General features: G+C 43.8%; 1 protein-coding gene across 2 annotated transcripts in view; it reads left to right on the forward strand.

The window, feature by feature from the left end:
* Nucleotides 1-24,320, forward strand: part of macrod2 (mono-ADP ribosylhydrolase 2) — a 399,869-nt gene that overhangs the window by 110,211 nt on the left and 265,338 nt on the right. For both annotated transcript variants that reach the window (XM_071897955.2, XM_071897956.2), the window contains exon 4: nucleotides 7,062-7,091. In XM_071897955.2, the coding sequence (XP_071754056.1) occupies nucleotides 7,062-7,091 (30 nt within the window). The remainder of the gene's footprint in view (nucleotides 1-7,061; nucleotides 7,092-24,320) is intronic.

Consider the following 24,320-nt stretch of genomic DNA (forward strand, 5'->3'; position numbering starts at 1 on the left):
TGTAATTTCTCCAAGCTCCCTTCTTAGAATTAGGGGTTGAGCAGATGCAGGTAGATGTATATTTATGAGGGGGATGTGTATTTCAGGGAGAAAGGAGTGTTGTGAAAGGTGACCTTGTTAGATAAAAGGAGGGCTCGGAAGCCAAATGATGAAAGAGAATGGGATCATCCTGGGCTCATTAATGTGGATTTGAAGGTCAGGTAATTATAACAATAGATGTGTGGGCTGGCTTTGGCATCTGGTATTGTTGCTTTGTTATGAAGGTGACAGGGCTGCGGAGGAAAGGGATTAATCACTGTGACACCAGCCTGTTGTCATATTGATACATCCAGACATCACAAGACTACTGCTGTATTTCTTGAAAGAAGCTGCAAAAAACAACATAATTTCAACCACCGACAGTAACATTATGACAAGTGTTGTTATGAATATGAATGGGCTTAAGGCACACATCTCAGTCGCCTGATATTGTAATGAGTATTTCAAAGTAAAATTCAACCAAAATAGAATTCACATTATTCTTATTCCTGTGATTTCGGACAGTACTTGATTTTTGAACACAAACAAGTCTCTTCCATTGCTAGAGAGACAAGAAAGATGATGTCATCAAAAGACAAACTTGATGGCGAATGAAAGCTTCTGACAACACCTTTGAAAGTAACAACACCTTTGAATGTAAATTTAAATGATCCAACAAACACTAATATCATAACTTGGAGGACAGAGACGGAGAAGACAGGGAAGATAGGACTTCTTCCTGGTTCATGCTGTCTTTGTGACTTGATGCGCATGACATGAAAAGTGAATCAGTTCTTCCTTGGGCCATAACCAACCTTCATACCAAGTTTTGTGCAAATCCGTGCCCGACTTTTTGAGATATCCTGCTAACAGACGGATGGATGGACAAACACACAGACGCAGGTGAAAACATTACCTCCTTGGCGGAGGTAACAATAAAACTACTGGAATTGCCCAGTGGTTCTGGTTCCTCGTCATTCAGCCAGTCTAACTGCAGTTCCTTCCACGTCGTTTCAAATTTCAGGTGGTGCATAACTTCACACGAGCCCAGTCGTTTCGGTCACAATTACATCATTTTGACTGCGTGCACTCTGCCACAATTTTTTTTCCCCACATGAAGCACGAGCCAAGCTTTAGGCTGTTTGAGTGGATGTGCCGCTGGGATCCTGCCACCTCAACCCCAAGTTTGTCTGGCTCAGTCAGGCTCCTTAGGGAACACTAGAAGCTATAAAGAACAAAAATGCCAACCAGAATTATCAGGCGAGGCAGCATGTGTGGGGTAGCATGCATTTTTAATGTGCCACAAATAAGAAATACCACCGTTGCCTCTCTTCTCTCATCCTATAACTGGTGGCTCGTTTAAGTTTTACTTCTATTTGTGTGAGTTTCAGCGGCTAATAAAAGAAAAAAGAGGCCTTATCATTAAAGGGTAGAATTGCTTCAATTTAACACAGAGCTCCACAGACATGAGATGGGGTGCTGTAGATATCAAACCCTGGCCCGAAAGTCTCCAGTGGTCTCTCTGTGTGTTTGTGTGTGTGTGTGTGCATGTGATTGCCTGTGTGTGCCTATATTTAGGCGCAATAGCAGTGCTTGTTAGGAAGGCTGGTGGAGTGGAAATGTGTGTGTGTGTGTGTGTGCGGGCGGGGGAGGGGCGGGGTGGGCCGCTGTCGTTATTCCGCTCAGAAAGAGTTTGCCAAAGTTTCTTCACTCCACTGATCCTTTGAACACGGCCGTTCAGAGCTGACATGTCAGACATCAAAACACTATGAAGAGGAACGCCTAATGACCATCTAAGTGTCAACTGAGTCTACAAATGATCCTCTCTTTTGTTTCTCTAAACTATTTCCTTCATTATTCCAGGCCGTCCATGTACAGTTAATTTGTGTAGTCGATGCGAATACGTGTCTGTCAAATGAGCTGTGAATATGTATTCTAATTAAAGCAGAAGAATAGGGAAGAAAAAATGACGTGCCTCATGGTTACAAAGAGCAGCCCTATTGACCTAGTTGGTGCTTTTATTTGGGACAGGTTGGGTGTGTAGAGTCACATTAGCTGGAACATCTATCTGAATTCCTCTCTGGTGGACTGGTAAGTGGCGTTTCAAATGGCAGTAATGAAATCTGCTGAAATAAACCGGCATACAGTTGCTATAGAACATAGCACAGACCGTTGCTATCACAATTCATTTGACTGTGATATATTTACTGAAAGTCCTGCTAAAGTGCCTGTAAGATTCGCAGACAGAGATAGGCCGGTACCATTATACTGCAGTGGCGGCCCTGGTTCCTTTGAAAAATTGCACCAAGCCTTTTTTTGACTCAGCAACCTATCTATTTGCAACAGAGTGGGCAACCTGAACCATAAAACTTTTTTATTAGTTTCTCTGCCCCACCTTGTATCCCCGAGTCACAGCAGAGCACACTATTAACTTGCGAGCTTATTGAGATGCGGCGTGAAAGGGGAATAACGATAGGGTGAGTGTGTATCCCATGGAGCGTATTTAAAGGGTTCAGTCAAGACCAGGAGGTAGACAGTGGATCTGTTTACTGCCCTGAGGTTTTGTGGTTACGCACTAGCTCTTCCCATTCAACTGCATGATCCGGGGCTCTGCCGACGACACCGAACACGCAACCCAGGTCCACGCCTCGCTGCCCTCTGCACACACGGGGCTCACACACCGAAGCACACGCTAGCCATTTTTATGACTGCTCTGCAAATATATGGAGACGCCGAGACGAGAGCGCGGTTTCACCATTCCATCTCACTGTTTGTGTCTTGGCTGGCTTCTAGATGCAATGCCACGAATCATAAACTGTGCCTGTCACACTCTCTGGCTTGGCTTCCATTATCAATATTTTCTCGCTGTGAAAATACACAGCGGTGGCCCCGCGTCACTGTCACCGGCTGAGGGATATATGAGGTGACTTTGGGGGTTAAGGGTTCAAAGGGCAGATAGGAAGTGGGTGTTCCCACAGTGACAGTGCAGGCATGTGTGAGATGGGCCGGGCTAATGCCGTGGCTCAACGCTTCCTAATGACCTGCCATCTCCAGGCAGCCCGGGGAGCCCTTCCTCTGAGATTTATGACCCATGTTGTGCTTACCACTGGGAAGGCTATCAGCAGCACTCCCGGCACCCGGCATACCCCGACTTCTACTCTTTTTGGCTTCACTCTCTCCCCTCATTAACCGGGCCGTTGTGAACTTTCAGGGCTCGTCTTTACTACCACAGGAAATATTCAGGTCCTCTGAAAGATTGAAAGTAAAGATCACTGAGCTATTTTATCTAACGTGATCTGATCTTTGTAGTTGTTTTTGGGATTGAGTTCAGGTCTGCCCTGTCCTTGAAGAAAAAATTGATTCGTGGAACTCCCTGGGGTGCACGCTGGCAGACACTAAAATAGAGGATGTTTTTCTCTCCTTAGGCTCTGTCGTGGCAAAGAACAAAAAAAAAAATGAAAAAAAGAAACATTTAACAGGCATTCAAAGAGACAACTCCACATGTAGGCGCTCAGCCACTGTAGAAGAAACAGATAATGGTCTTCTGATAATACTAATTGTTGGCTCTCCCACTGCTTCCCTGAAGGCAGAAATGTGTTGATCCGCCACAAGATAGCCAGACTGAGCCCAGGGCGGGCACAAACAGCAAGGAGAGCTAGTTTATAATTAATACACACACTATAAAATATGCATTATGGGGTGGATGTGGCCAAATATGGATTTTAGTTTTGATTTTCACTCAGGATAATTGAAGCACTTCTCAGGCAAGTCATGAGGAATAAGACACAAGCTCACAACCCGGCCCACGGTGCCAAGAATGTAGGACTGCTCAGCACGCTCCTGCAGGTTAGCTTTTCCAGCAGCTGTTTCTTATTTGTCTCCTGCTTCCCGGCTCTTGAAGAGGGATTGTTAAAGCAAGTCCCCTTCCATTTTGGGATTTTAATGCCTCCCTTGATATGTGTCGCTCTGGGCTGAGTTCACCGACTCCGTAGGTAACAGATATTTTGTGTGCATAAGCAGCACAGTCGGTGTGTTCGGAGATAAACTGCCAAAAACATGAAGGATGTTTGAAGACGTTCTGATCATTAAAGCGGAGGGGAGGATGCAGGGAGGGAGAAAATGAAAAGACATAAAGCAGCGTTTTTACCCCTCCTTATTTCCACATTTGTCAAAACCACCGTTGAGATGAGGCGGCTGTCGAACGCTCTCCGTCTCCCCGTGGGCCATTGCCATGATCACACCGAGACACATGTGGTTAGAAAGCATCTAACACCTCAACCCCCAGACAACCCCAGCCACCACCACCACTACCCCACCCCGCACAAACACACAGGAGAATTGTGTCAAACTGATTAGCATCCACATCTCCAATCCCTGATTAGGTGTGGAGTAAATGAAGCGCCCCTCCAGGTATGCATTTCCATAATGTCAGGTAATTAAACCCCAGTGTTTTAATAGCTCAGGAATAGGAAGACTCCCCAGGAGAATAGACAACGGTGATAGACTTTGCTGAAAACTAGCATACTATTAGCTTGCTTGGAAACGGAACTGTTACAGAAACCATTACTTTAATTGTACTGGTAATAGATAAACGACAACAATCTTAACACGTTTACAGCATTATTGACAAGTGTTACATATACTGCCAGGCATTTCTTATGGTCTGCAGTTCTAAGCATTTCTCTCTCCTGAAATAAAAGTGTTCTCTGGTATTAAAGCGTTTACTTTACATCTTCACTACATTTATCCATGCTTTTGAAAAGCGTGAACAGAAAATTTCCCAACCTGGCAGTAATAGGCTATTTTGTTGATGGCTCTCATTTGAGCTGTGCGGTTGATGGTGATGGCTGTCAGATCGGAGAACTAAACAAACTAAGGCTGGGAAAGCGCAAACATCTCTTTCATCGCAGAAAAACCTGGAAAGGTGCTATTGTAAACATGACAGTGGATTGTCAGTACATCTCTGTTTGTGTTGCTGTTTTTGTGTGTGTATGCTATGCTTGTATGTGTACACACACACACACACAACAAAAGCGCTTTGATGAAACACACATTCAGCAGTTGGAGAGCTTTCTTTGTCCCCGTGCCCACTCATATGTGTGGTGCTCCAATGAGAACAATGCAAAGCAATAATGGTGCCACAGAAAGGTGCGGAAGCTGAGTGGCCCCCAAAAGCACCCTTCAGCACATTAATCAGTAAAAAAAAAAAAAAAATCAGAGCCACAGAACTATGTTTTGTGATTGAAGAGCTCTTCCTGATACCACATGTTCATTATCTGTTGCTTGTGCACCACATAGAATAGGCCCAATTCAAAACTTTTGAGAAATAACAAGGATTTAATGGGAATAGTGTTGACTGCTAATGATAGCTGATGCTGCAGTTGGAACTGAAGATCATTAAAGGCATGTTGCAGTGCATGATTCTCCGATCGCCCGCTGCATGAACTGCACTTCAAACACATAGGCTACCTACTTTACACTTCGGTAGCACTCAAATTAACAGATGTACTTTAAATCCCCTCTAATCTTTCTTCTCTCGTGTGCGAGGGATGTCTCTTTCTGACAACGACAGAGCGAAATCAAAACAGGTTCATTTTTAATGATGTCCTCTCCAGTTAGCTGCCTGTGACGTTACCTCCTGCTGAACCAGTAAACTATGGCTGATGCGGGGGATTCGCTGGAACAACACAGGGCCAGTTCTTGCTATGAGTGTTTGTCCCAGAGCTGAGAATAGAATAACAGTGGGCTATATTCTGGGTCTGTTTTCAGACATCTTATCTGTGTCACATGTGACTCCTCTCTGTCAGCCCACCCAAACTTAAGATTGTAGCCACACTGTTAGATCACAAGCCTAGCTTTAAAGAACCTCTCTCTCAGCTCTTGTCCAATGCAGCCTGATCACTGGTAGCTTGTGTGTAGTGTTTCCATCAAAAACAAGCAGACCCTACAAAGCGCAAGAGTTGGATTTCCCTGTTGTAAAGCAGTGGATACTTGCAACTGTCCAAGACTACAGGCCACTGTTAATTGCTTTTAATGAGCCACATGTTTTATTGAGCTTAACCTCTGTCGTGTTGCCAAGAAATCTGCCAAGGCAGAATTACTGACTAGGAGTGTGTATTGAAATTAGCTGCCGACTGAACCACAACATTCATTGCCAACTTTAGCTAATTTAACGGCCAAAGAAATACACAGATCATCGGAGGAATTGGCTTTATCCTTGCTCTTCTCACAGCCTATCAATATCAGCATTATTGTACACAGCTATGCTTGTAATTCTAGCATTAATGTGATCTAATCTACAAATCAAGGCTATTGACTTCATGCAAGACACAGCAAAACTCTGTCTGATGTGTCTCCGTGTTTGATTCGCATGCCTTTCTCATAATGGCAACAGAGACGCGGTCAAGAATGTGGTTATACAAAAACAAATTCTTGAAAAACAACAAGCAACCTATGTGATTGGATATTAAAAATGACCCGACTCAACCACAGGTCAATTGCCACAATAACCACTCTTGACTTGACCAGAGAAATAGATACACCAATGGGCGACTTTCTTAGTTTTCTTCGGATGAAGGTGCTATCATCACTGAGCTAACAGAACTGCATACTAATTAAAATCAAAGCTCTCCTTGGCACCCTCTTCCACTACTAGACTATCCTCCACTCTTCCCCAGGTGACGCCGCTGGCAGCTACTGCTGTGATGACACTTACAAAGCCAATACCCTGGGAGTGGGAGACAAGAGAGAAACCCCTCCAATTTTGCTTTGACCATTCTGTCCATCACCTCCTTCTCAACAGCAATTCAATTCATTAGATGATATAAATTACACATTTAATCATCACCATATTAGATAAATAATTTAATCAAGGTAATTGCTGTGTAAGAATTAGCAGAGTCAAATAGGTGTCTTTATGAAAAGATAAACTAAATTAAAATGCTTTCACTTATGCAGTTGAAGTGTTGCTTATCGCTGACTGTTGAATGTTCTACATTTGCTTACTATTTGAATATTACTGACTCTTATTTCTTTCTTTTCAGCAAACTCCAGTCTTCTGGGAGGAGGGGGAGGTGAGTGAATGCCATTGTTTTTCATCATATCATGCCTCATCGTTCATTCCAGTAGTATTAAAGCAATTAAAGTTACAATCATCAAATCTGGCATATGGCACATCCATATTCTTTTGTGGGTTAATGGCAGACTTTAGTGTCTGTTTCGCTCCAAGCGTCTTTGTTAAATGTGACTGAATGCAGGGCCAACACATCAGAGCGTGGCGCAGGGCGACCTTGCACTGCGCCGCACCGTGAGATGGTCATTACTTTAGCGGCCTGCCGAAGAGCGTTATCTTCAAAGCAATGGAGGAAATCCGAGGCGGCCAACTGTGGGGTGGGAATAATGAGTAGGGAGCCCCAATAGAATGCTACCGGCCAATCCCACTGTTCTTTTTTTCTGAAATTTGACTCTCACAGTGACATGATTGAAGTAATCATTCTACGCCACAGTGGGGTGGGGTTGGAGTAAAATGCAGTTAGATGTGGAATTTTGATTTTTCATCTTAGGGGAGTTTCGGACAGTAATGGTATGAATATGAAATAAGGTCACTGCTTCGGCCTTATCTGTTTACCCATCTGTGTTGACTGTCAATTCAGATGTATTTGTCTCTCCTGACATCCTTCAGTTGTGCAGGCCGATCCCAAAGTGCACTGAGCTCCATGCAGCATTGACCTTTCACCAATACATTAGAATTGGCCACAACTTTAGCAACAGTGCACACTGCGTTACATTTGTGGTGTGAGATCTATTGTAGATGTGATCATATTTAACTTTATTACATATGGTTATGCCAATTATATTCAGATTCATATTGTGTGTGAGTTTTTGTCCCAGTTTAGTGAGTGCTGTGATGATGATTTATGGCAAGTAACAAAAACATTTTCCGGTAAATAGCCCTGAGTGAAGCTCTCTGTCATAATTACTATTTGGGAGCCAAACTTGAAGGATGTTTTTTAAAGAAGATGCCCACCTATCAAGCAACCAGTAAACAAAGTCTTTATCGACAGATACAGTAATACTGGATGTTAATTTATTCCCCGTTTATCTACATATATATCAGTCCTGTATCAATCGGGCCCTAGTTGTGTTAGGTTGTTTGCCAAACATAGAGCTAAAGGAAGCTAGATGAATGAAAGAATATAGAAGTATGTAGGTGAAGTGTGAAAATGCTACATATCCACATATTTGCATTTTACCTGGGTGCATTTTCCACCAAATTATCCACTGCAGTGCCTCCTTTAGATATTGTCTGATATTGCTTCAACCATAAACAATGTATCTAGACCGAATTAAGCACTTTCTAGGATGACACCACTGTTATTTATATATTTCTTCATTTATTTGACTGTCAAGATAAGATGTTGCCATTTGAATCCGAATATTAATCATCTCAGCAAGGGACAGGCATTAAAAAGTAATGACGTCGACCCAGAAAGCACTCAACCGGTCGGTGCACATGGTCCATTAGAGTGTATATACAGAGCTGTTGAAATCTTATTCACATCCAATCACGCTGCCTGGAGTGGCCCTCATCTTATCTGATGCATGGTTAAGACTGCAGACGTTCCAGCCGTCGTTGCGTAGCAGTGCGGCATCCCGATCTCTATCAGTGACATGGAGAGGCCCTCAGCGCACTGATCACAGCCATCTAAAGAACTTGTGTGATTGAGATCAGAGGTCACAAACATGCGTCTCCATAACTAAGCCAGGCCCTGTAAAGCACCTGCCGATAATATATAATGCAGCGCGGCACATTGTCTTCCTGATTGGTGTCTCTCCCTGCTTCAGTTGGCTCCCAGTGTTGATTTGCCACGTATAGAGAAACACAAGAAGCAATTTTCTCCACTATTATGTTTTCATTATTGTTATTTTGTGGCAAATCACCCTTTTACAGTTGTCAGAATCTTAGCGCGCACGGCCCTGTTGATTGATCCAGTTTCTTCTTCAGCTAAAAGCGGGTGTTAAGGTATTAGAGTCGGACTGCTCCCTAACAACGCAACATAAACAAAAGTCAAGCTGAATTTGTGACTGTAGATATTGGATAGAGTTCTTATGTGCAGATTATAACCATATGGTAGAATTTATTTATTTATTTCTCACGTGATTGTGAAATGCAACAGTATTTAACAACCCCAGAGGAATTGTAATTGTAGCTAGTGTCATTTTTGAGAGCAAAGCCTGCTTTCATTCCTAATTGACTTCCAGTGATGTTATTCCTGCCAATTTACTGTCACAAGCTGCGAGGCCAATTAGCTTTGTGTCACCAAGACTCACGTTTACTCGCGTTCATAATGACCACAACAGCTCTTTTTTTAATTATTATTATTATTATTATTTCTTATGTGTGTGTTTTCTCTAAGCTTGTTTTTTTTCTTTTCTTTTCTTTGACCCTGCAAAAGGATTAGGAGATGATTGTAACCAGTGAGAGATCACCATTATCTGCCAGAGAGCTGAAAATGTTATTTTTCCCCCAAAAACAAAGCTCTACATCGTCTGTCTTTTATCTGCGCGGGGCCAAGAGGGGCTTTATCTCCCAGTGTCTTTATCACTCGAAGGTGGCTGCTAAACCTACAAAGCTGTTCTCTCTGTACTTACCCCGGCTCCCCCACCCCCTCCCCTATCTGCGGTTTGGCATGTGAGGACCTCCTGCCTCGGTGGTGGCGAGGATCGATGTGGAGAGGAGATGTGCTCTCATATAGGGCCCTCCTTATCTCCCAGCTGTCTTCTCAGGGCTCTGCAGAGGGGCAGCTTCACAACAGGATGATCCATCATGTTGGCCTCACACACCTGAGCCATGTTTAGTTCTCACAGCGCTGGAGATGGGCTTCCTGCCAGCGTGTGGACATTGGACAAAGTCTTTGCTTAGGCTGTATGGAAAGTTACTTTACCACCTACACACTTTTAGAAGTTCCACTGGCTTTACATGGCTTTGAGGATTTTTTGTCATGCCCTTATAGGTGTGGGTATCTCTGGAAATAAAACTCTGTATGGCACATTGTTAATCCAAGTGGGATATGTAGTCACAGCTATGCAGAAAAGTCTTTTGTTGGTGATCATTATGTGGGACTGGAGCCAGAACAGTGTGACAGTTTGGGCGGAAATAAGTGTTATTCATGAAATTAAAGCTCTGGGTGAGATCTGTTTTGCACCAAAAAAAACATTGCTAGACTCATTACATCAAGTTATTGAGACGCAAAGTGAGTGGAAAGATTCTTATGCCCTGATGCCCTTCCAAGTCCTTAGAAATCAGTTGATTTCACTGATGGGAATTCTCTCTGAGTTGTATGTCTTTAATATTATGTACACAATGGGGTTAACTAAAATAGCACTGTTATCTGCATTAGACATGTGGGTCTCTGTGGGATTCCATACATACATGGAGGAAAATAACAATGATCCCTGATAATAGCACGCTAAATGAGGCCTCTGTGAATAGAGGGTAATTATGAGCGGTACGAGGTTGCTCGTATGATGTGTGTCACAGCATGGCTGGATGCTGGCACAGTCCCAAATGAATAGACATAATGTAAACATTATGTTGTCTATCTCTCCTTTCCCCCCATTTTTTCTCTCTCTCACACTCTCTCTCTCACACACACACGTACACACATACACACACTCGCACACAAGCACACACCGTGTCATGTAATGATACTGTGTAGCCCAGTGTTGCCAGAGAGAGAGAGGGAGCTCCACTAGCCTTTGATGTCTCCATCCAGGAGGGGAACTGGCTCATTAGCATTCTAACCAGAACCGTTGCCCATTTAGCACTGGGCTTTAACTAGACCACCCAAACAAATCGTTCCTCTTAGGTTGGGCCTTCTTTCCCCCCTCCAGTCAAGCAGCTGGGCACATGCACGGTTGTTTTCTACGTTCCCACTCTGGCTAATTCAGCCAGGGGCTGCTAACGCTCACTGAACTCACCCGCCTTTGTCATTGCTTACATAATATAGGCTATAGCCTGGGTGCTCCCAGCTCTCTCCCTCATGAGTTCCCTAAACAGTGGAGTGAGTCACAGCAAGTACCAACACATTCTAATATATGGGAGTAATTATGCTTGCAGTGATTATGTCTGACTGTGGTGTTGTTCATGTGATGCTGACTTGCTTTCCACTGCAACTAGAGCCATATAATCTGACGTAGAGTCACAATGACATGATAAGGCAATGCTTAATGGCGCTGCTGAGAGGCTGATACACATACAAAGCCCCATAAATTACAAAACCAATTAATAGAAGGTGTATAATCTCCTAGCTTTGACCTTTGGGTGAATGTGAGAAAGATTGTTTACATTGAATGCACATGACCACAGAGGCACAACGTCAGTCGCATACTCGTCCTTTCACATGCAATTACAACAAAGCTATAACTCAGGACTTGCCGATACTATAACCGAGTGCTCCAGCATATGTTAAAAACAGAAAAAAAAAAGTAAAAAACAAACGTTGAACATTTCCAGTTTTGGACATGTTTGGATAATCCTTTATCAGGATTCTTAAGTGTTTCACCGCGCTTATCTCTATCTCCATTCCTCATGCAAAGAGCTCTGTTTTTCTTTCCCTGTCACCTCCAGGTGAACCATTATCCTCTGTCTGGGTCCTGCCTGGGGCTTGTTTATTGAGGAGATTGGAGGGGACCCGGGCATAGTGCTCTGTGGGAGAGAGGGTGGGATCGAGATATAGGATGGTGTTGCATGATGTCTTGGGCTGGATGGTCTAATGTCCCTGTCTTAGTCACATCAGCCCTATGAAAGCCCCACAACTCCCTATATGATTAATCACTCAGATATGACACACTAAATTCTCATAACTCATAAATTGCATACTATGCTTGACTGATGGTGCACCGTTCACAGATGGTAGTACCAATCATTAGCATAACTTATGACAGAGATTTCAGTTTATTTCCCCATGGAGTACCCTAAATAATGTAAAATGATAAGTTGAATGCAGAGATTTTTCAGTCAGTGCAGCACCTCGGGGATTTACTTATCTCCTCATATTTAGCTGGCAGTTACTTACAGTCTGATATGAGTCCACCTCATATTAGTGCTTTCATGTTCCATGCGCTTTTGAAGTTCATTTTAAAGACCATAAAGTGTGTTTGCGGCGGCACTGATGAAACATGTGTCTTTCCTCCTCTCCGGGATTAGCCCTCCTGTCAGGAAGGATCTACGAGGTAAACATGCTTCACAAACACATTCTGTCTGGGTCTGCTTGATCTCAGGTCAGTGGATTGCGATCAGGACAGGCCCTTTCATTCTTCACACATCATGCTTCCTTTTCATAGCATCACCCAAATCTGGGAGTGCCCTTTTACATTAATTTGAGGGGATGGAATTCAAATAACTCAATTTTTCTCCCTACTTTGACAAAGATAATATATCAAAATGTGTTAGATTTGAACAAAAAAGAGAGCTATTTTAAGAGAAACAATGTGTCAGTCCATCTTTGGGAGTTGCTGTCCTCAATGAGTGAGAATTTTCTTCATGTTGCTCTGATTTTTTGACAGGAACCCCTATCCGAAGAGAAACCTTTTGTTGTGCCAGCACAACATTAGAACTCCCTATTTGTATTGGCCTAGTTATTGCATAAGCGGAAAAGTGACATTATCAATTGCACTTATGTAGTCACATTTTTAAATAACTTTGGACTTTACATAAACCAAGTGTAATGCACTTATAAGTGAGTTTATGGATTACACACTGTGCTATATGCTACCACTGAAGTGTTGCCTTACTGACTGAATCTCTAACCCAGTATAGTGACTGCATAATATATGGGAAAAAGATTTCATTGAACCTCACTGACATTTTTTTTTTTACCAAAAAAGTTTATACTATTTTTACAGGAAGATTACGATAAATATATTCTGTGTGTTTTAGCCTCTTGCCTTTTGATGGAGGGCGGTGAACAGTGGCCATGACTATATAAACAGTTCTGTCAAGCACAGTGACATCTCAGTGCATAACTAAAGGGAAACATCAGTCATTCCATTAGAAAATTATCATGTAAGGAATACCCTCTTGCTGTCAGACCGTTTCACCAAATGATTATGGAGGTGACGTATTTTAGAGGACGTTCCATTGAAATTAGCAGGACAAGGTCATTGTGTGGACTGCAGTTTGCGATACCCAAATAGTGATGGAAAGTGCGTTTCAGTGTGAAAGCTCCCTCTAATGCCATCTCTATCTCCCTCCTGCCACCACAGAGAGCAGTCACCACGAACACCCCCCCCCTCCTCCTCCTCCAATCAGCAATGATGGATGGACTAATTGATGCAGAATGATTGGGCCATTCATTTTAGCCTACAACAGTGAGTTCCATATTTAGGATTAGCGTTGCATTATAATGGGAAGGGAAGGAGAAATGGTCAGGGAGTCAATGAACAGGAGAGGAAGAGGGGGACGGGGTGAGGCGGGAACGGGGGGGGGGGGGGGGGGGGGGGAACGATGGAGAGACAAAGGGAGGGATAGAGAAAGACAGAGAGACATCCTGAGTGCCGCGGACAGGGCTGATCAGTTGCGTAACGGCGAGCTTATGAGACATAAGAGAGTGTTTTTGAGCGGTTTATCGAGAGGTGTGTGTCTGTGAGAGAGAGAGCGAGAGAGACAGTGAGGAGCATATAGCTGCCACGTGTCCTGGTATCCCTCTCTTAGCCTATGAATCATTCATCTCTGTCCCCATGTATAAATCAAGCTGCCGGCCGTCGCCTGCGGCAGTCATGTCATTAGCTAGTTGACGGCATCGCTTGATCTCTGGCTCCGCAGTGCGGGCTAGGGAGAGGGCCTTACTTAAACAGCACACATATCAGCACATCAAACTCTGCGGTGGTTTCAGTGTCTGGCTGTGTCATAACATGCTTTGAGCAGGTAACCAGGACCACACAGGGACTCACTTACTCAAAGGGACGCTATATTTCCACTGATGCTCAGACTCACAGACGCACTTGGCTATCATTGGTTTCCTGAACGAGAAAAAAGAAACACTCTAGAGTGTGTACTTGTGTAATGCGTTACCCATATAATCTGTCTGTGTAATGCCCATACATGTAGTTTTGCATACTTTACTATGAATGTTGTTGATTGTACTTGACAACTGAATTTCCCTGCATGTGTAACACCTATTTTTTGGAAATTGTAGCATTAACAATACAACAACAATTACAACAATACAACAATTTGTGGTAATTAAAAATTCAGAGAGGATTTATCCCATTTCCTGAAAACATGATAATTTCAATACAAGGCTTTTGTGGACATGGACAATATACAGTGATTTTTTTCTTTTACTAGGCCTTAAAGAGTGCTGAAACACACTGTTTTCAGCCTATTTCTGCCTACGACACATTTTGAAAACTGCAAACAAGTGAGATGGAGTGCGAGAGGGAAGGGGAGAGAGGGGTATATCTCTGCGATGGAGGTTCGCACCTCAGATTCTCAGTACCCCACCCAGTTATTTTCTGTATACTTTTGAGATTGACACCGAGTCTCACCGCACTTTCGCCACTGAGAGGTCATTTGAGGTGGAGGACTTCTCTCCTCTAGAATCTCCCCCATCTGATATTGAACCAGAGGAGCGAGGATGTCTGGAGCCTTATCAATTTTAAACGCTAGCTCCGCCGACTGCAGCTCAAGCCCCTGAGGGCAGCGGCCGAGGCTTTAGGCAGCCGAGGCTATGGAGCTGCAGGACCGGACGGGAGGAGTCTTGGAGTGGTATTACAATTTACAATTTATGCATTTAACAGATGCCCATATCCACAGTGACTTACAATATGCATTACTTTGTATAGTTTTAGTAAAGTGCAAAGTGCTCAAACCAATCATAAACGTATTCATTTGCCTACGATTCCTCCATTCAAAATCTTTTTAGTTCTTAGTTAGCTACAGTAACTAGCGAAAACCAAATTGATGTGATACTATAGCCGTGCAATTGCCTGTTCTATTGCTTTGATTAATCCCTGGAGTGGACAGTTACTTCCCTAATAGTTGGATTGCTATAGTAACAACACAATAACGGGAATTTACACAGTGAAGTAACTAGCGTTGTAGCTTAGCTAACGATGGAAACTTGTTCCAGCTGAGCAGCAACACAAACCAGAAGTGCCGTGTCCGAGGGCTTGTGCAAGAATCCGGTTTCAAACTCAGAGCCAACCAATCAATCCTGCCTTTGGCTCAGCAAGGTCTTGTTATCCCACATTTTATGACGAGAATTTCTCCAGACCTCCATCATTTGAACCAGAGGTGTGGCTACGCAAGATTTTAAAATAGAAGAATAGTGAAAAACAATCAGTGCAGGTTCAGTCACACAGCTTCCTCCGACAAGCAGGGAAAATAAATGAGATAGTAGTCCTTGAATCGTTTGGACTCACCCATCTCTAGTTGTGGGCAGCCAAATTTTCGCCTTGGATCACATTTCTATGCATTCAATGCAATAGTACCTCAACACCTTTGGTATTGCATCACAGATTGAGGTGGGGACAGAATTGTGTGTATTCACTTTTTATACTTTAAAAAAGGCTGTATGATACTGTCTCAGAAATGCTATATTACTATATTTCACAATATAGAGGCCATGAAAACGTTTAAAGCTCGAAAAATGTGATTTAGGGTTTGATTTCACTGTAATGCTGTACTTGAAGAGGGAACCTAAGAAAATGTGAGAGCACTTAATTTGCACCGGTGAGAGAGTGCTAATGTTTGCATGTTTACGTGCTAATTGTTTGTGCCATGCAATTCTCTTTGTTTTCAGATTCCTGATATCTACATTTTTGCATGCATTTCTTTCTGCTTTTGAGCGTGTATTTGAGTATGGCTGCAAGGAAACAACACAAGCATACAGTAGACCATCTTGACTCGGAATCATTTAGTTGAAAATAAATATATGTGATATTGCAGTTGGGTCCTCTCCTTCCCTCAGGGTTGCTGCTGTAAACATATTGCAGCTGCTTGTTTTCCCTTCTGTGTTTGACCTCTGCAGCCTCTTTCTCTCTCGCTCTCTCTCTCTCTTTCTCTCTCTCTCTCTCTCTCTCTTTCCCTCTCTTTCTTTCTCTCTAGAGGGCAAAAAGGTGGCCTTTGACTTCAATCAGGCATCGGCAAGAGTGATACTTCACGATCTGACCACATATTATGTCCCTTTATATATATTTCAACCAAGTAGTAATTCACATGCTTTTGTACAACAAAGGATTTGCACAGCAGCTTAAGGATCGTTCCACCTCCCTTCATTGGACACAGTGTGTGAATACCACTGCAGGGCTTGAGAAGTGGGCAAGAAAATGTCAATTTAGGTCTCTTCCACAATGCATCACACATGACCTCCCTCAACAACTCCCCACCCCCTCCTCTGTTCGCCCGTCTTTCTGGGTCAGTTGTTGGGATTTTAGACAACTCAAAGCATTACCAAACCTAATGTCACAGCACATTTATGTCCTGCATGGGGTTTGGTGTGGCTGTTTTGGGGGGAAGGGGTGGATCCTGCAATTGGTTGGTCTATTTTGCTTTGCATGCATGTGTCTACGTGGCTGTGTGACTGTGTGTTTGCATGACTGTGCGTGTGTGTGTGTGTGTGTGCATTTGCTTGCGTGATGGCATGTCTGTGTGTCTGTTTGTGTGCCTGTCTGAATGTGCAAGTGTGCATGTGTATGTGTGTGTGTTTCTTATTCTGGGATAGCTGGATGCTGAGCTGTCTTGTCAGTTGACTCAGTGGTCAGTTTTGGTCCTGTAGCCCCCGGCAATGGAGGAAAGAGTGATGAGATCTGACAGACGGGAACAGTTTCTAGCAGGGCACTACCCCATCCCATAGTCTCGCCAATCACGGCAATGCTACTACAAGGACATCACAAGCGGCTCTGAGGGCTTAGCCACATGCTCAAGAGCAAATTCAAAGAGGCATGACATGGCAGTATACCATCTTAAACCCTATTATTTTCAGAATTTTGAAAATATAATTTACCCCTGGATGACTCAGCTATCCAGATCACAAGGAAAATTAAAATACTGCCAAGTGCATATTTTGAATAGAGGACACTTGTGAAATAAAGGGCAGGTGGGGGGAAAAGGCAAAGGGACATTGTGAAACGCACATGCTACTATCCTAGAACAACAGCGTCCTCTGATACACAACCTGAACTCCACTGAGGCTCTATGGAATGTAGGTCTAGTATCAATTAAGGATCTTGGTTAATTCAGTCAGACCATTATAGTGACATTGCCAAACTATGGGTTCCATTTGCTTTATTTTGAAGTTTAATGGAATTGAATCCCCTGACCCAGGGGTTACATCCATGCCATCCACACTCTATAGCTAACAGTGAGGCAGGTAATTGAGCAACTGGTGGCGATCAATGGAAGAACCTAGCAGGACATTGTCATTAAGCAGGCTGGCTTAGAGAGCCATTAGAATTCGATTTAAAGCTACCAGATCAGGCAGAATGTCCAAACAGCCAATTAGTGCATAGAGCAATAGTAGTTAGTCTGTTTTTATATATAAAAATACAAAGATTATTATATTTAAACAAGTGTGCTATCGGTTTCTAGTATGGTTTTTCCACTGCACAAGTATTGTGTAGCCGTGCTGGGCCTGGTCACGGTTTGGCAGGTACCCTTTGGTTTTCCAATACAGTTTTGAACATATGGGACGCTCAACATCAACAACAGACATGACAGACCCACTGGAGTCTATTTTTGTATTTTTCCTGGGATTATTCTTTTAAGTAAAACAAATATTGCATTCAAATACACCAGCCACACACACTACAGCAGCGACAGCGAGCGTAATATTCAGAGTACTTTTGGAGGAATAACAACTAGAGGAAACTACGGGAGCTGAGAAGGAACGGAATTAACATCATTCTGCAATTTTCTGCCGGCCCATAATGTGATTAGCACTGGTAGTTCTTCAGTTTCCCGATTCTTGTTTTTGTTTTGTTTTGTCATTGTTTTACAGTTTGTTTATGTTTTGTCTCTTTCTCAACTTCCTCTGACTTTCCACTTTCGTTCCATTTGTTTACACCAGCTGTGTATTTAAAAATGGAGGTTGTAACTGAGTATTGACTGTGTGTTGCTTGTGTGTCACTTGCGTGATGACGACAATCCTGCCAGCACCCTTTGAAAGCAGGCTGGTATCAGATACGTAAGCATAGGTAATTAGGCCTTTATGCCTCCATGGCGCTGACTGACACTAAGATTAACAAGCGTTCGCACCACAGTTGACTGGAGGTGAGAAATCTGCCATTATTGCCCCGACGATGAACTAAGTGCTGTGTGTTTGATGATAGGTTTGAAGGGTGTATCAACACCCGAGCTACTTCCTGGTATGTGAATGTACTGTACACCAACCGAGAGCTGTCTCATACTTGTGTGACTTCTACCATACTGCCTGGTGTACGGGCGCACGCTGTATTTCCCTCTCTTGGGCCTGAGTGCATACCGTAATTCCCCCAAACAGTGCACACTGCAAAAAGCGTTACGCGCGAATGCACAAACACACACAGCCCGGCTCTTACTGAGGTGCCCCTGAGCGCTGAATATTAATAATAGAGGTGGTTTATAGATCTAAGGACTGGGTGTGTGACAGTGCACAGATGATAATGGGTCTTTGAACTAGCAGTGGGGGAAGCATTCACGTGAGCATCTATTAAGAGCTAGTTGGGGGCTGATTACTGGCACTTCTTTGACACTTCCCGCGCAGAGACTGACCTGCTGCGGTGGCCTTTAGCCAACTAGTAACAAACTGTCAAGCTTTCTGCATCTCTCAGGGGGCAGCCTAGTTAGCTCTGTCTGACAGGCCTGCTTGCCTACAAGTGAGGTTTCAGCCCAGGGAGGGCAGAGCAAGCTCCAGAGGAAAGCTGTCATCTTTTTGTCAGACCACATGGAAGGGGAGGAGTAAGAAACAGAGGCTTCCCCTCTTTCTCTCTCCCTCTCTCTCTCTCTCTGTCCCTCTCACCCTCTATCTATCTTTCTCTCTGTGTCAGTCTGTTCCCCCGGTGAAGATCTTCACTTTCTCAGTGCCTGTTATGCTCCTCTCAGCCTGGCTGTGCAGAATAAACAGGCGGGTGTCAGAGGATGAAACGGCAAGTGTCCCCCAGGAGCTCGGCCCTCCGTCGTGTTAACCCCTCACTGTTGCCTCCTGAGGGCCTCAGCAGAGATCCCAGTACGCTAGCTGAGAGTGACACCGAACCAGCCGGTCTGACTGAGGTGAGAGACGCTCCATGTGTCCTTCCTGGGGGAGAGATGAGCGTTTATACCGCAGGGATGATGCCCACCACTCCACCTAATCCTCTTTTCCCAGACACTTCATTATCACCCGCACACTGCAGCCGCACTGTGTGTGCAGACAGATCTCTGAGGAGAGCTGCAGAATCTCACATGAAGGTGGGGAGAGAGGAAGGAGAATCAGAGATGAGGGAAAGAGGTGAGGAAAAGTGAGGGAGGAGAGAGATGGTATGAGGAAAGACAGAAGGATACACACAGTAAAGAGTGTGGTGGAGGTGGAGAACAGATGTCAGACGTAGTGGGTGGTAGCGAGAGGAAAACAGTTTCTGTTATGTCTCCTCATTTTCTTTTGCATATTCATGCATTTTCACTACAGAAGCAAGGGACGGGCAAAACGGAGAGGGAGTCGGGGGAAAACAGGCTCTCTCCTCATCAAATTCCCCACTTTATCCAATGTAATACACAGATTGTTTCGTTGATTTAGTAACTTTACATTTAAATGATGATCATGTTTTATAGGCTAATGAAAACAGAACATATTTAATATGTCTGTCAGGCAAAAAAACAACCCTGCTTTTTGCTGCCGAGATTATTGTGCACCAAACCACTGTAAAAAAAAAAAAAACTTAATTCCACAGGAGTTATATCAGTAATATCATTAATATCAATCATAAACACACCATCTCTCTGTTTAATCCAGTACATTCTGGGAAAGCACCTTTAGACAGGGAAGTTTTTGATAGGAATAGAGTTCGCAATTAAGACAAACCAATTAATACTGGGATATGTGTTTCAGTCTGTGTTGGGCATGTGCAGAGTTGTCTGCTGGGAGGAAGATTAATTTCTGAGTGGGAGAGTGCAGCAAAGCTATTTGAGCCCACTGAAACATGCTGGCTCTCTACTGCGAGACTCACATTAGCACATGCCATAATTGATGGAGGAGCATACTTAGCAGTAATAATGGGCATTATAGGGGGTGGTATCAAGACATTATTTTCAGAAAGCTCTAATTAAGCTTTTTGCTGTGGCTTTAGCATGGCATTGACTGTCCAATATCATCAGGAAGGGTTTCCAGGCTTCTGATAAACACAAGGCACGCCAATCAGCTTGTCCCGGGCCTCCCATGCGCAAGGAAAGTAAACACGTTCATCAAACAGTAAGCGAGACAGAGCTCCTCTCCTCTGACTCTAGTCCTGGCCCTGATGAAACAGCAATCAGCTCAGTCCCATAGGGAGCCATTGTGTTTACAGTCGGTGAGTGGATGGACTGCTGCTTGCTAGGGGAGATTAGACCTCTGAGACCAGCTGGGACGTTCCCACCACCAGCCAGCTCCACCTGTGAAATTGCAAACAAGACCCTGTCCTTACCCCACAACCTCCACGTCCCCTTGAGTGATCAACGCCACACTGACACTTTCCCAAGGCTCTTGAGTCATCAGAGGATTGGGGGGGATGGTGGCTCAAATATAAATAGAGAGAGAGTGTGTGTGTGTGTGTGCCTGCACCTATGTAGGTGGTGGCATGACAAGGTACACACAGCTGTAGTGGTGATCTCTGGGGGCGTCTGTTTGACCGACAAGAGGGCTAAGGTATGTGTGTGTGTGTGTGTGTGTGTGTGTAGGGGGTTAGGGGGGGAGGAACTAGAGAAAACAATTGACCTTGACGCCATTCCTCCAACAACTTCACCTCCCAAGTTCACTCCCTCCCTCCCCAGTCTGTTTGAAGTTCACTCCTTTTTTTTATGTAACCTTCTTCAAAGGGCTCTCGCAAAAAGCCCCAAAGATTTGGCACAAATGTTGTTCACCAATGGTTGTTTTCAGATACCATGTAGCGTGTACTTCATAAAAAAAGTAAGCCTGAAGGAAATACTGCAGGATAGAGTGTGATTGTAAGCCTCAGCTGACAGCCCCTGGAACGTGTTTCTCCCCCTCGGTGGGCAGCGGAGGAAACCTCACCAAGCGTGACAATAACAGAATGCCAAAACATGGATTGGGCCAAATGAGCTGTGAACGCAAACAAAGTAGCGAATTTGTTCTGTGGTGTTTGGGGTGGACATGTGTCCCCTCAGCATGTTAAATACTGCACACAGTCTCATTGACAGACAGACAGGCAGGCAGGCAGGCAGGCAGGCAGAGAAAAGGGGAGAATAATTAAGGAGAGATAGAAGAAAAAAAACAGAGAGACAGGAGTTAAAAAGAGCCAAACAGAGCAGTAATGACGGTGTCAGCCCAGGGAGGTGTATGTTAATCGCTGTAGCACTGCAGAGTGTTTGACCGTGTTTGTGTAGGTATGCTATATGTCTCTCGCCCACCTGAGGTTTGTCGTGCCTTATGGTACATTTTTTAAAGTGTGCTAAGCCAGTGCAATCTGTGCGCCGTTTTGTTGCCATGAGTTCTCCAGTGCCCCATGAGAATCTGCCTTAATTTTATTTTGTCTGTTTGCAACCCCATATTAATGCATGAGTATGTTAATAAGTTTGCGCTTTAGTTATCTCTGAGCATGTCTGTTTCTATCTACTGCGTGTTCTTCCCGGGCCAGGCAGGGTGCCCACACTGTCTCGGCAGTCCTGAGCCTGGCGCAGCTGTTAAATGTTTTATTTACTGAGCCTTGATGAGATAAGAGCCGAGTGTTTTGGAATGTCTGTCCGAGGACATCAGCATGCCTCTCTGTGTGCATGCTTCTTTTAAGTGCTGATTGGTCATTTGGCATCAGTCCCCCAACACCTAAATGGACTCTTAGAGCAACACAGGAAGGCCATAAACATAAGCAGTCGATAGCGGGGCCAGTCTGAAAAATAAAATAAAATCCTCAATAATGCACAACTCTTTTGAATTGTTCCACTGGGCTATTCTACAAATGGATTTTCAAACTTTTAAGTGTGTTGCTGCTTAGCTGTAGGAGCTTCACATTTTGTAGGGCTGGATTGTTGTGTAAATGGGAGCAGTTCTCTAACTCCCTCTGCCCACCATGTGAGACTATGGCAGACCAGTCAAGGAATCATAAGGGCCAAACTGCATGGAGAATGGATCTGTGCTGGGTGGCTTGTTAATTCTCCTGCCTGCTTCCTGAGGTGAATCACTCTCGATGCGGACGCTGCCTTTGATCATGCACAAAGCACATTAGAGCGAGGTCTGCACCGGCACCCAACAGATGGCCATTAAATCATGCGTTTTATTTTACTGGAGCTTTTACATTCCTGCAAGATCTACGTGCTTTTATTAGTGCCATTTAGGATGGCTACCATGCTGATTACAAACATGCAGAGGCTTTTTGTGAGTGTGCTGATGGAACTGGAGGAATAACAGTGTGCATCCCAACATTGCATTAGTTGTTACTTATCACTCTTTTTTGTCTTGCAGGGTTTATTTGTACTCTCAGTCAGAGCACACAGAGGTGTAGGTGTTAGACAGGATTAGCCTGTGAATTTTTATTGATTACGGGAGTTGCTCTAAAGTGCTTTAGTATGAGCTCTTAACATTTTTTGCTCAGTATGCGTGGAAAGGTTTGTAATGTGTGCAGTAAGTGTAAATAGTGTGAGGTGGAGCATGGTCTGCTGAGAGGAATGCCACAGTTCTGCTGCTATATCATCAAAACACACAGCACCTAGTTCATCATCGGGGCAATAATGGCAGATTTCTCACCTCCAGTCAACTGTGGTGCAAAAGCTTGTTAATCTTAGTGTCAGTCAGCGCCATGGAGGCATAAAGGCCTAATTACCAAGGCTTGATTGGCCACTGAGCAGAATAGGACATCCACCCTAATGATGTATGTCACCTGGTAGGCATTTAAATTGCTGAACCTCTGCCAGCTACCTCAGAAGGGAAAGAACAGATCAAATCTCAAATACATTATGGTCTGGATTTGTGGTGGGCAGAAGGGGAAAGCTTGACGGTACCACTAGTACAATTGAAGGAGATGATGAAAGATGGTGGTACAGCAGTTAGGCTATGTGTACTTAGTCTGCCTACTGAGCTAGTGGGTTTGAGGTTGGGTGGGATTCTGCTGCTTATAGGATCAAGTCTAGCATTTCCCCTGGATTTCTTTAAGATAGCTGTTTATCTGAACATATATCCAAAGATTTGGTTTCATCTGCTCCTGAGTGTCATTGTGCCAATGCAGAATTATTGGCTTCTGTTATTTTAATATCTTTTTAGTATTCTTTTAAAAGAACGTGGTTAAAATAGGGCTGTATAAACTGTTAGTAATTGTTTGTTTATATACTTACACTCATAAAGGCAGATACATTTGTGCCTCCCTCCTCAAACCCACACTCATTTGAATATGCATTAATTTGCATCAAATGTAAAGATTTATTGCAATTCAAAGTGTTGCAAATGAAATGTTTTGAAGCGCTCCCACACAAACTCCTACATCAAATCATTTTGTTGTTTTGGAGTGAGAATAGCGCTGCACCGTATATACCCTTTGCTACTCCTTTTAAATTAAAAGGCTAGATGAGGGACAAAGGCTGTGTATTATAGTGGCATGGGGGCCAAAGTTCCTGACATGGCAATTTGCTGTCTTTTCTTTTGGGTGAGTGGCGACAATAGGCCCCTGTAGGCTCATTCGGGTCCCCATGTACTGCGGTGTGAAAGCGGCCTGGCTTTGTGCCCCCTGGGTCAGTGCCGGGGTCTCCGGCATCCCGACTGATGAGCACTAATCTGGCCTCCTCGGCAAACACAAGCCTTTCTCTCTGACCTTCAAGCCGTGAAACACAATTTACAGAGGTGAAGGGAGGAGGGGGGCATGAAGTCACCATGCGGAGGGGGGAGGGGTTTTGATTTGTACACAGCACACACAGTGAACTCAGTCATTTACCATGCAACACTTGCATTTATATTTAATTACAACCACAATAATGTGATGCCATTTATGAGTATGCACAGATTATATGGTATTGTAACACCAAGTACATAAAGAAGTATGTTTATTGATAAGATATTTCATGTCATTCTTAATGAAATTAATTTGTTCAGTCGATTTTGCATACACATAATATATTGATTTTACATTACCTCTACCATTCTGGGTGA

This window comes from Centroberyx gerrardi, chromosome 15, assembly GCF_048128805.1.
Source record: "Centroberyx gerrardi isolate f3 chromosome 15, fCenGer3.hap1.cur.20231027, whole genome shotgun sequence".
Taxonomy (NCBI): Eukaryota; Metazoa; Chordata; class Actinopteri; order Beryciformes; family Berycidae; genus Centroberyx; species Centroberyx gerrardi.